At 42.0% G+C, this 13,022-nt stretch overlaps 1 protein-coding gene across 1 annotated transcript in view; it reads left to right on the top strand.

Moving 5' to 3' along the window:
- The window catches only part of slc4a5b (solute carrier family 4 member 5b), a 56,238-nt gene that overhangs the window by 30,311 nt on the left and 12,905 nt on the right, over positions 1-13,022 (top strand). Inside the window, exons 9-20 of the mRNA XM_070552212.1 lie at positions 189-346; positions 433-520; positions 599-753; positions 2,852-2,974; positions 3,226-3,400; positions 3,499-3,632; positions 5,770-5,950; positions 6,041-6,131; positions 6,425-6,483; positions 7,405-7,596; positions 7,942-8,055; positions 9,555-9,716. Of these exons, the coding sequence (XP_070408313.1) occupies positions 189-346; positions 433-520; positions 599-753; positions 2,852-2,974; positions 3,226-3,400; positions 3,499-3,632; positions 5,770-5,950; positions 6,041-6,131; positions 6,425-6,483; positions 7,405-7,596; positions 7,942-8,055; positions 9,555-9,716 (1,632 nt within the window). The remainder of the gene's footprint in view (positions 1-188; positions 347-432; positions 521-598; positions 754-2,851; positions 2,975-3,225; positions 3,401-3,498; positions 3,633-5,769; positions 5,951-6,040; positions 6,132-6,424; positions 6,484-7,404; positions 7,597-7,941; positions 8,056-9,554; positions 9,717-13,022) is intronic.

The raw sequence follows: 13,022 nt of genomic DNA, 5'->3' as shown, positions 1-13,022 counted from the left end.
ATGGCCAACACTTGAATGCATCTTCTACAGCTAACTGTCAGAAGTGTGTTTTTGGTCTTTATCCATTACTGATTGTTGGACTAAGATGTTTTTAGCTCACAAGATCTGATTAGCCACAGCTACATGTTAAACCTAGAGCACATGAATGTAGCAATGTCTCAAGATGGTTCTCTCTTCTCCTCCTTCAGCTGAAGAATAAGTTCATGAAGAAGATTCCCCGTGATGCCGAAGCCTCTAACGTGATGATCGGTGAGGTGGACTTTCTGGACAAACCATTTGTCTCCTTTGTTCGTTTGGCTCAAGCTACAACTCTGGGAGGACTCACAGAGGTCCCTGTTCCAACCAGGTATGATTCCCCCCCCCCCCCCCCTCCCTCCATTGGTCACAATGCGTGTCTGGATTTACAAATCTTTAATATTCCTTTGCTCACAGATTTCTCTTCATCCTGCTCGGTCCTCAAGGCAAAGCCAAGTCCTACAATGAAATTGGCAGAGCTATCGCTACTCTCATGGTGGATGATGTAAGATGCAAACTGGCAGTCTCACTTCACTGATATTTCTGATTCCTTCACTCTGTTAGACCACTTCCATTCTTCCAGCTGTTTAGTGATGTTGCCTACAAAGCGAGGGATCGTGAAGACCTGATTGCAGGTGTAGATGAGTTCCTGGATGAGGTGATCGTACTTCCTCCAGGCGAATGGGACCCAAAAATACGCATTGAGCCACCAAAGAAGGTTCCATCAGCAGAAATGAGGCATGTGAACTCATTATCCTGTTTTATTTGTTGCTTGCAGTAGAACTGTAATGTTGTCACCTTTGTAAATGGTTGAGTGAGTTAAAAATAAAATGCAAAACAGAGCCTCCTATAAAACAAGAAGAGTGTCACATGGGAACTAAAACGTTTCCTATATAAGTAACCCAGCAGGTTAGTGGTCAGTGACTTTACAGCAGCTAAGAGCTAATATGTCTTAAACCCTCTGAAAATGTGCACCATCTCCTCTCCACCCATGAGACACAGCAGACTGTCTTCGTCATGGTTTTTACCGCAGAGAATAAAATCACATTTATTCATTCAACTCCTTGTAAACATTTTCCCTTTCACACCCTTTTATTCCTGCTGCTGACTCAACCCGTCTCTGAACAGAATTCACTTCAGCAGCTTTTGTCATCAGCAGAACTCCGGCGTTAACCTGCAGCTTGTCTTCCAGCTGCGTTTAGAGAATCATTATGTCACACCGTATGATGACCCAACAACCCGGCCTTCTTATACCTGTGGACGTGCTTTTCTTTATAAGATTGTGTCTTTACTGAGTTTGGATATTAGATCATCCTGTTTGAACAAAACAACATAGGTTTTTATTATCCTTCCCATAACACCACTTCATCACATCGTGAACAGAGTTCTTCTGCTAAAGCCAAGTGATCTCCACTGGTTACCACATACCTGCAATAACATGGTTCTGTAATGTCTGTATATGTTTAAGACATTAAACTAACGTGGTCACATATGTGTCATGGTCTGTGTCTGCGTCTCACCTCATGTGTCTCCTTTTGTCCTCATTTGTCTCTAGGTGCTCCTGTTGTGTCTTCTAGCGCCTCATGTGTCGTGTCTGCGTCTTCCTCGTGTGTCTCCTGGTGTTCCCCATTTGCCCTCTAGGTTTCCCTCCTCAGACTTCCCTCTCCCAGGTCCTGTGCTCTCTTGGCCCCCTCTTAGTCACGCCCCTGTAGTTTCTTTCTGTAGTGTTTTCCTTTAGTGTCAGCTTCCCCTTAGAATATTAGTTATGGTTCATGCCTTCTGGTCTTTTGTTTTTCTCTTAGGTCATTTTCCTTTGTTACAGCCTTTCAGTATTTAGGCCCTGTCCACACGTAGCCGGGGATCTGCCAAAACGTAGATATTTTTCTACGTTTTGGCCTGTCATCCACACGAAAACGGAGTTTATTCACACGAAAACGGATCTTTTTAAAAACTCCGGCCAAAGTGAAGATCTGCGTTTTCTCTGTTTTGGGTGTCTGCGTGTGGACGGACAAAACCGGAGTTTTAAGGTCCGCAACGTCACTTTCCGCGACAAAAAATGCTGACATCACGTGTGCGACCTGTGTTTACACTAGCCGACAGCATGGATGCCCTCAGAGCTGCGCTCGCTTTATCAATTGTCCAAGCGCTTTTGCTTGTTTGTTTTTGCAAGCGGAATTACTGCTCCTTGCGAAAGACCACAGACGAAGGACGAGGTTAAGAACGGGGGAAGTACTGCCGCCTACAGGTCTGGTATGTCCTTCACAACGTATTTATCCGGGTACGTGTGGACAGAGTTTTTTTTTAAAACGAGGTGGTGTGGATGCAAGTTTTTGGAGGGGCGGATATTGGTTTTAAAAAAAAAAACCCGGCTACGTGTGGACTAGGCCTTAGTGTGTGTTTTCCCACCAGTGTTTTCTTCCTCCTCCCTGAGTTAGTAATTGTGTTCACCTGGTCCCTCTCCCCACACACCTGCAATCCATCTCCCTCTCATCTTCCCAGTCTATATAAGCCCTGTCTTGTCTCTGTGTGGTTGTCGGTCCATTGTGTATTTGTCAGCGTTTGTTCGTGCTCTGTTTGAGCTTTTGTCTCCAGGTCTTCGTGCTCTTAGTGAGCTTTTGGTCTCTGGGTTTTTTGGTGCTCTAAGAGAGCTTTGGGTGTCCTGTGCTCCAGGACTTTTGGACTTTGGCTCGCTGCCTTGGATTTATTTTTGTTCTTTTATCCTGCAAACAAAAGGATTTTTACTTTGAACCAACTTCTGCCTTTTGTCGTCTGGGTAATCTGCATATTTGGGTCCTAAGCATCCCCACAACGTGACAATATGGTGCTTTCATTACAGGAAATCAGTGCTTAACCTGAATGAGCTGGGTCAGATGAACGGCTCGGCAGGTGGAGCCGCTGGAGAAGATGAGGAACTTCCTGTTCAGCATGAAGTGGGAGAGGAGCTGAAATTTACTGGGAGGTACCTAAAAGCCAAAGAAATAAACAGCAAACAGGATGGAGGACTGTTTTAGTTTGGCTTGCATGGTGTAAATGGTGTAGCTGAGGCAGGATATTTAATACTATTAATATTAATTCAATTAAAATAGAAATTCACATGAGTGTAGACTGTCTTTGGAAAGGACTGTGGATTTGGTAACGGAATAGAAGGTCAAAGTCAAATATGACTTTATGTACAATTCCTCTTAAACTGTGTTCCATATTTTTCTCTAGAGTTTGTGGTGGATTGTGGATGGACATCAAGAGGAAGGCCCCATTCTACTGTAGTGATATCTACGACGGCTTCCATATCCAGTCCATCTCTGCTGTGCTCTTCATCTACTTGGGTTGCATCACCAATGCCATCACCTTCGGAGGTCTGCTAGGCGATGCTACCGACAATTACCAGGTCTTCACAAAACAGCTGCAACATGAAAAACTGATTTTTTTCTACTGAGCCCGTCATCTTCTCACAGGTCTGTGTTTTCTGGCCCGTCTCTCTCTCAGGGAGTGATGGAGAGTTTCCTCGGCACAGCTTTAGCAGGAACCGTCTTCTGCTTGTTTGGTGGACAGCCTCTCATCATTCTCAGTTCAACTGGACCCATCCTCATCTTTGAGAAACTGCTTTATGAGTTCAGCAAGTGAGAGCCAACATACCAAAGCATGTTCAATCAAATGGATTTAAATAGCAAAAATATACATCACAATTAACCTGGGACACAATTAAAAAAGGGTTTTTTACAAAACCAATAAATAAATAATTAATAGCATTCTAACTCTTTGCAATATCTCATGGACATCAAGGGAAGTTCCACTGGACTGGCAAATTGGGGTGGTGGTCTCTTTATTTAAAAAGGGGGGGCCGCAGGATGTGTTCCATCTACAGGTTAATCACACTCCTGAGCTTCCCTGGTGCACGGGAGTTTGCTAAACCAATCTACATGTGTTTTGTGGATTTGGAGAAGGTGTTCAACCCTTGAGGGGCCCTGTGGGGCGTACTCCGGGAATATGGGGTACCCAGCCCTCTGATAGGGGCTGTTAGGTCCCTGTATGACTGATGTCAGAGCTTGGTCCGCATTGCTGGCAGTAAGTCAAGGTCATTCCCAGTGAGAGTTGGACTCCGCCAAGGCTGCCCTTTGCCACTGATTCTGTTCTTAACTTTTATGGACAGGATTTCTAGGCGCAGCCAAGGTGTTGACGGGATCCGTTTTGGTGGCCTAAGGATCTGTCTTTGCTTTATGCAAATGATGTGGTCCTGTTGGCTTCATCAGAACGTGATCTCTGGCTTTCATTGGAGCAGTTCACAGCCAAGTGTGAAGCAGCTGGGATGAGAATCAGCTTCTATAAATCCAAGACAATGGTGTTGAATTGGAAAAGGGTAGAATGCCTTCTCCAGGTCAGGGACGAGGCCCTGCCCCAAGTGGAGGAGTTTAAGTATCTCAGGGTCTTATTCACGAATGAGGGAAGATAGACTTTCGGATAGAGAGTAGCTGGGGAAAGGCGGGTCTGGGCCTCCCGACTTAGGCTGCTGCCCCCACCACCTGACTCCGGATAAGCGGAAGAAAATGGATGGATATTCCAACTAATTCCAGAAATACAGATCCAAAAGCAATTTGTAATCTTTTAATTTTAAAAAAAAAGTAAAAGTCTAAATCAAAACTCAAAACACAAGAAGACAGGAGAAAACAGTTCAATAGTTATTGTACACCGCCCTTTAAACCAGTGTTAGTATCGTTGATGAAATATTTTTGCCATTTTTTTTCTCGAGGAATGGATTTTTGCAGACTAAAACAAATATATACTATTATTAAGATTAAATTATGATGATTATTGGTTTACATTTTTGACGACAACAAAAATGTACAGTAATGAAAATTAAATCAGAAAATTAAAGACATGGAAGAACAGAAGACAGAACAGCAAGTGGAACAGGCAGGACTAGACAAGAAAGGAACTGATCTTTAGAGCCGGCTGCTTTCTGAACAAGCTACCGGTAACACTTGAACAATTTGTGTCTAAAAGGAGAAAATGTCCACAGCTGAGAGTAAAAGCATTAGATGTGACCATCTGAAAAGTATTTGCTTGGCGAGTACACATCCGAGCTTTCCCCTGGTTTTAAAAGTGTAACGGTGCAGTGAGCAGGAACGAGAGAGGTCAAAGTTGATTGTTGCTCCGCTGCAGCCAAATCAAACCAAGTTGGTCATTTCATTGTTTGCTTTTTCCTTTCGTGACATACAGCCGATGTCATCAGCATTGCTGTTCTAACCATGTTTTTGTTGGAAAGACAACATTAATGTTTAGGCAGCCCACCTTGGTAGACTAGTGAAGGGAAAACTAATAAACACACTTGAAAACAATCCTTACCTTTAATTTTCCTCCTCACATTATTAAAGTAATACCTTTAAATGTTTTGATGATATGATGTCATTTCCTGTCATGTTCACAAATAATACCGCACATTATACAGACAAGGTACTTTAATACTGAGAGACGCAATTCCAAACTGTCAATCTGCATTACGGCATTTAAAAACATGTTGTTATTAAAACAATTATAAATATAGTTTTTTCATTGAAAGAGTGAAACATTGATTTTTCCTATTTCTTTACGGTTTCAGGTATGTGTAGTATACATTTCCTTCACAGAAGTTGGAAATTATTGCATCAGAAGAAGTATTGCACATTTTAGTCGACAGTCTAACCTGAAACAGAAGACAGAACAGGACTGTTTGTAAATCTTCGATCCTTTGACCACTGCCTTGTGGATCTGATTCCACAGGAGCAACAGCATCGACTACATGGAGCTGCGTTTGTGGATTGGTCTTCACTCGTGTCTGCAGTGTTTTGTGTTGGTTCTCTCAGACGCCAGCTACATCATCAAATACATGACCCGCTTCACAGAGGAAGGCTTCTCCAGCCTCATCTCCTTTATATTTATCTCTGATGCCATCAAGAAGATGGTGGGTGACAGGCTAAACATTTTGTAGATATTTACAGCATTAATGAACAAACCTTTCCTTTTTTTTCTTTGTACGTTTTGTTTTTTTCAGGTGGGATGCTTTAACTATTACCCAATCAATCGGGGCTTCAAACCTGATTACATAACATCCTACAAGTGTGAATGCATTGCCCCAGACCAGGGTAAGGGTCCAAAATGTTGATGCATGCCTGTTTTTATTGTTTACTATACAGAGAAATTTTGAAATGACTGCTAGGTAGTTTTGTAGAATTCTCACAGAAGGTTTGTTGTCCTTAAATCAAATTTTTGACCTTTACTTTTTAATATATTGTCTGCCTCACGTTTGGATTTTGTCTGAAAAAGTGAGTATGGATCTATAGCTTTTAGTAATCAGGCTGATAAAACAGAGATGAAGCTGGGTTCTTATATGACCCATAGCTGCTAAAGCTAAGCCTCTTGTGTCTGTCCCCTCCAGCATCTCCCCTGGGTTTAAATGTTTCAGCTCCGCTCGCTGATGATAACATGACTCTGCTGGTAAGTGGCAACAGTCAGAGAGGTGTGACATTAAGAGTCACCTGTTCTCTGCCTGAATATTCTCATTTGCGGGTGTCTTGAACTTCAGATTAAAAAAAACATCTGGGAATGAGAGATGACAGAACAGAAATATTTAGAAATCACGACATGATGGTGAATTAAAAACATCTGTTTACTGCATTTTTGGCCCTTTATTCACAATACAAAGACTCAATACAGTAAGTGGTTCATAATAGACAATAAAGTGAATACAATATTTAGTTATTAGTGTTTTAATTGTACTCTTAACTGATTAGCAGAACCTTTTTCCTGATGTCAAAAAGGATACTAGTGGATTAGCAAGTGATGGAGTGACCAATTAGTCAAATGAATTAGAATGAATCTGACTCTAAATCGAAACCTGAAAATGAGAGTTTGTTACAGGTTGATATCAAACACGTTGAGTTTCTTCTGAAGACCAAAACTTGACGTAGAGTTTCATCTCCTCATGGTGATCCTGGAATGACAACAAAATCCCATTCCAGCAAGTGTTAAAGATAGGCTCATAAACAACATAATTTGGTATTTAACAAAAACTTAACAAAAGATGTGTGTGAAAAGTCCCTCCTTACTGCTTCAGGGTGATTAAACAGGGCCAGTATCAGCCAGGGGCTGTGGAACAGGAATAAAAGAACAAAAATTGAATCAAATGACAGACCGTCAGATGTCCAGGACTAGCCTTCACTCTGGTTCCTCACAGTGCTTTAGCATGCCCAGAGAGGGCTCCGTTGGGTTTTGGGCCACAATTGCTTTTTCTTTTGTTATCGCTTGTTTTCTCTTTCTTTCTCTCTCTCGTGCCTGCTCTGTGTCTGGTCCGTTCCCCGACTTCCCTTGTGTTCTCTGAACATCCCATCCTTCCACTCTCCTCTTGGTGGCCTCTAGTTTAACTTGACAGACCTGGACTGGAGTCAGCTGAGTAAGAAGGAGTGTCTGAAATATGGAGGCTCTCTGGTGGGGAACTCCTGTAAGTATGTTCCAGATCTGGCCCTCATGTCCTTCATCCTCTTCTTTGGCACCTACTCCATGACTCTGTCTCTCAAGAAGTTCAAGTTCAGCCGTTACTTCCCAACAAAGGTAAAATCATGTTATCAGCTACTGTTAATAGTAACATTTTCCCTAAACTATGACCACCCATCATTAGCTGAAGAAACAGTTCCTGCATGTGAAACACTGAATCCTGTTGCCAGCACAGACTTGAAGTATAAAGCTGGAGGGATTATTCTTGAGGCTAAGAGGCAATTATACATGTATTTAACATACATTTGACATTAACATGCTCAAAATGTTAAACATCACCAGCTTTCTACATCACTGAGCTTTCTTTTGTCCTATCCAAACTGAGACCCACAGACCTTCTGTGATGCACCAGAATGCCTCCTCCCAAGTCTTCTCTTCTCTGTTTCCCTGAATGCCCTCCAGCTCCGCTCCCTGATCAGTGATTTTGCCATCATCATCTCTATCCTGGTCTTCTGTGGCTTGGACTGCCTTCTGGAGCTGGACACTCCCAAATTGCACGTGCCCACAGAGATTAAGGTCAACTTTTCCACAAACAAATCTTCTTCCTCAGATGCTTTTCTCCTCTGGCTGCATCACTTTTCCTGATTACGTCACTGTTGCAGACTTTGTTATTCTGTTAATTTAATGTAAATTTATCACTTTAATGATTCTTTTCTCTTTTCGTCCGTCCTTGTTTTCCTTGTGTCGACATTTGTGCCCACGTCATCTTCTGTCAACACATCCTTGTTTGTGTGTGTGTGTGTGTGTGTGTGTGTGTGTGTGTGTGAGCTGTTGTTGTTGTTGTTGTGTTGTTATTCCTGTAGATGAGGAAGCTAATCAGTGATTTTGCCATATTCATGTCAATCATGTCCTTTGTGGGTCTGGATACACTGATGGGTTTAGACACACCTAAACTAATCGTTCCAACAGAATTCAAGGTAATTGATTATTAACTAGCTCGTGAATTTCTGTAGCAGTACATTTATGTCACTTGTTGTACTTTAAGTGCACACCTGCAGTGATGGCAACCTTGATGACTGCTGAAATTCTTGTTCAGTGTTGATGTTCTTGTCAGTTAGATGATGATTTATTTCGGCTGTTTTAAAACCTTCTCAAACTTTAGATGAACAAAACAAAATAAAAAACAGATCAAGTATTTTTAGACTTATGGTATATATGCCCTGTGTGACTGATGAGCTTTTGCTAGCATTATGGTTCTGAAAGAGCAGTTTAATGTAGTGAGCCCAGACCTTTACATAGGGGAAACTAAACAACAATTACACAAGCGCATGGCACAAAACAGGAGAGCCTCCTCTTCAGGGCAAGACTTTGCAGACCACCTAGGTTTCACCTTTCCAGTACCTATAACGCAGCTTTGAATCTAAGTCCCAAACAGTTTCAGACTAGGTCACATCTTCCTGCATCTAATCAAAACAACCATTCCCACAAAATGGGAGCTAACGACTTCAATGACTCCTCAGGGTGTAGGGGTATTTGTAGGAAGTATCAACTCGTTAAGCAACAACAGACAGCTACAGCTTATAAGCTTGACTCTCCCACATTCTAGTCAGAACTGACAAAGATCCTCAGATGAGAAGTGAAATGTCTTCAAGAAACCAAAGAAGTCCAGTTGGCTTCATTTGAACACTTTGGATTACCATGACCAGGATGGCTGAGAACCTTCACCAGCAACGTTTCCTGTTGGATCCTGTTTTTTTTCTCAGTTTGACTAAGTAGCATCCTTGCCCATCTTTACACCTCATGCACAGCGGATGCACAGTTAGGTTTTAGAAGTTTCTCTCCGGGTGTTGGAGCAGAGAAACATTTAAAACATGCTAGGCGGTGATTCCTCAAGGATCAGAACTCAACACCACAGGTTTAACACAATCTTTTGTTGTGTGATTTTTCATTGTGTGTGTGTGTGTGTGTGTGTGTGTGTGTGTGTGTGTGTGTGTGTGTGTGTGTGTGTGTGTGTGTGTGTGTGTGCGTATGTGCGTGCGTGCGTGCGCGCGTGTGTGTGTGTGTTTATGTTACAGCCGACACGTCCAGACCGCGGCTGGTTTGTTCTTCCATTTGGTAAGAACCCCTGGTGGTGGTATCTGGCCAGCTCTGTTCCTGCTCTCCTCGTCACCATCCTCATCTTCATGGACCAGCAGATCAGTGCTGTCATCGTCAACCGCAAGGAAAACAAGCTAAAGGTCAGAGAACACTCAAGAGGCACAAGTGTTTCATTCAGAGCCACTTCAGTCAGACAGATTACAGCCGTGTGGAGGCCATAATAGTATGCTTTTGGTGGTGTGCTTTTTTATCTGTGGACCTTCTTCACTTTTACAACCAAACCTTTGAGAAAGAGTAGCCACAAAAAGCTTTAAATGTCTAAAATGACTGAGGAGGGAGGAATCAATGACATCATAGGAAGTCAGAAACGGCTTGGAAAGGAGGCAGACTAAGAGCAAAGGACTGTGAACACCAAAGTGATTGATGATACAAGAAGCTTTATTTGTCATTGTACCAGAGTCCGGGTACAACGAAATGACAGTTTCAAAGAAATCTGTCCCACATTTGACACACAACAATAAAAACAATACACAACACAACATAATCAGGCTGAACTGTGGTAGACCCTTTTACTGTTTGTAAACAATATGACGTCAGCGAGAATGCGCGTGCAGCTTGGCAACAGAGAATGGCGTTGTGTCAGGCTTTATCCAGCTACGCTGCGTGGTTATCACCGGCAAATCTTGAATGTTATATTATTAAACTCACTTTAACTAATGGCAACAGACTCCCGGATCCCTGTGGCATTACGGAATGGGTGTAAGATGTAGGTGCGTGGCCAGATTTCCAGTGGCCCGATATATATACGTTTTTAGTGGAGAGGCCCAGTAAGTACACACGTGAGAAGCTACGGGCATACAAATCGTTAGATGCTTACAACTATGTTGTCTGTGGCCACGTACAGAAAGTAAAATATCACGACATAGACTCTGAGTTTTGCGTCTTGAAGGCCAAGATATAACAACACTGAACATCATGAATAGCAAGAATTTCTAAATATTAAATATATCTGTGATGGGAAGGTGTAAACATTACCTGTCCATCTTTGCATGGGGGTTTGGACTTTGCTTTGTGTACGTAAACACAGAAGGCACAAAATCAGGACTCGAGGAGTCCAATGACACCTCGCCTGTAAATAAATAGACTGCTTAAAAGCAAACCAGCAAACGCAACTTACTTTATTTAATAGAACACACGTTAACCAGCTTTCTGGTGTAATCTTAGTACATAATTACCTTACCTGATATAAAATGGGCGCTACAACCTCGAGCATTTCGGATCGTGTTTTCCGTCCAGTTTTCAGACGCCTCCGATTTTGTTGAAATGGATGTGCTCCCTTTGGAATTCTGTAAAGTTTCAGTCCACTGCTTGAAGAGAAGCGATTCTGGCATCCATACACGCAACAACCCGACATTTTTATGTGCTCAGAACTTCAAAACAAAGGGTTTAAAACGCTGTTTTAGTATCGAGTGTGAATGAGGAAGCCTTCACTCTCGTTGCCAGGCTGCGTGCGCAACTTTTGATTACGTAGGTTATAAAAGGGTCTATGGCACTCTCATCTGCAGGAGTGAAAAGGGTTACATGAGAAAAGTACGGGGGGTGTCTTTGCTATGAAAAAAAAAACACCTCAATATATAAGCACAAAAATGTGGGAAAGGGGGCCTTTTCAGTTCTTAAACTGGTCTTCAGTCCCTCAGTAGATCCAGTAGTTGGATAATAAACTAGCCCATACCGTGCAGTGACTTTCCAAGATCACATCCATTTTGCGTGCTAACATTGAAATTGCAGCTAACCGCTAGCTTGCGGTTCCCCTCGAGCAGTCTCCATGCAGCTGAGACTATCCGTGGGTTCGGGTAGCACTCCAATCCCTTCCCAATTTTCCAAAATACCAAAAATCCTCCCACTCCAATCAGAAGAAATCCAGTAAACATAAATCCAAATATCCATGTGTTTCTTCGATAAAGGCATATAATATTCCACACCTTCCAGGAATCCAAAGTATACCCCATCGAGGACGTTCCATCCGGACAAGCTAGAGCCCCCCCCCCCCACCACCACCACCACCACCACACACACACACACACACATTCTCATTGTTGAAAAAACTTGTCAGTCGTGTTGAAAGACCAGAATGCAGATAAGCGCTTGGGAAAAGATTACTGAATTAAATCAGCTGATCAGTTACTCAATTAGATCTTGTGTGGGTAAGATGCGTTCTGAGCTGGTCCAAACAGTTCCAGGCATGTTTATCCGAAGAGAGTACTATAGCTATAATCAGTGATGTCACAGAATGTGTATAAGAATTGTTTATAACATTAACATAACAGGCAATACATGTAATAACCACAGATCAATTATTAGAAGCCTCAAGTGTTTGACCGTGCTATGAGGAATATGCGAATGTTTGAGACTTTTATGAAATCAAATTTAGATTAAAATGTTTATTCATTTGTTTTTATGTTTGTGGCACAGAATCAGAATAATGTGTTAAAAATGCTTCCACGATCATCAGAAGTATTCACGCCAGGGGAAAGGTAGCCACACAGTGTGCATGTGATGAAATCTTTTTTATTTAAAAAGTTATCTGCAAAAGAAAAATCTTCACAAGGTGACATTAGTAGCAGCTCTAAAGAACGGGACGTTCTGAGTGGATGCTGCTGCAGGAGAAAATACCTCATGTTATTATTTTTGTATTTAGCACAATAAAAGCTCAGCAGAACATTCAGCTAATAAAAAAGCAATAGGAAAACAGGCGGAACTCCAAAAATTAGACTACGGTGCAAAAGTCCATTTATTTCAGTAATTCTTCTTAGACTGAGAGAACATCTAAAGCAGGGATACTCAATTCCAGCACCTTTTGGTTTTAACTCTGCTTCAACACACCTGATTTTAATCAGCAGGTAATAAACAGGCTTCTGCGGAGCCTAATGAGCTGCTGAACAGGTGACTCAACCGCTAAATCTAGTGAGTTGGATCAGAGAAACCATTAAAATGTGCTGGATATCCACCCTCGAGGCCCAGAATCCAATAGTTCTGTTCTAAAGGCTCAGGAACCCTTTGTAGGTGTTCTGGAGTCATGAGCTGATTAGAGTGTGACACTTTGAGTCTAGAACATTGAACCTTTTTACAATATTCAGATTTTCTACTTAGAATGAGGGTTTTCAGAAGCTGTAAGCCATAATTAGAACATATAAAGGCTTGAAATATCTGGCTTTGTATGTATTCAGTCTGTCTCATATATGAGCTTGTAAGTTGAATTACTGACATAAATAAAAATGTGACCATATTCTAGTTTTCCATGAATCAAGTTGTGCTCAATGTCTGATTAGGCAAATCGTTCAGGCCTAATTTTTCCTCTTTACTGATTTATTGTTATAATGACCTCATCACACTTTTCAGAATAAATAAACAAGCAGTGAAACCGAAACCCTCCAGTTACCCGTCTC

The sequence above is a fragment of the Nothobranchius furzeri genome, chromosome 6 (genome assembly GCF_043380555.1).
Source record: "Nothobranchius furzeri strain GRZ-AD chromosome 6, NfurGRZ-RIMD1, whole genome shotgun sequence".
In the NCBI taxonomy this organism is placed as follows: Eukaryota; Metazoa; Chordata; class Actinopteri; order Cyprinodontiformes; family Nothobranchiidae; genus Nothobranchius; species Nothobranchius furzeri.
The sequence above is the reverse complement of the archived record's forward strand: the minus strand, read 5'-3'. Positions and strand labels throughout refer to the sequence as shown.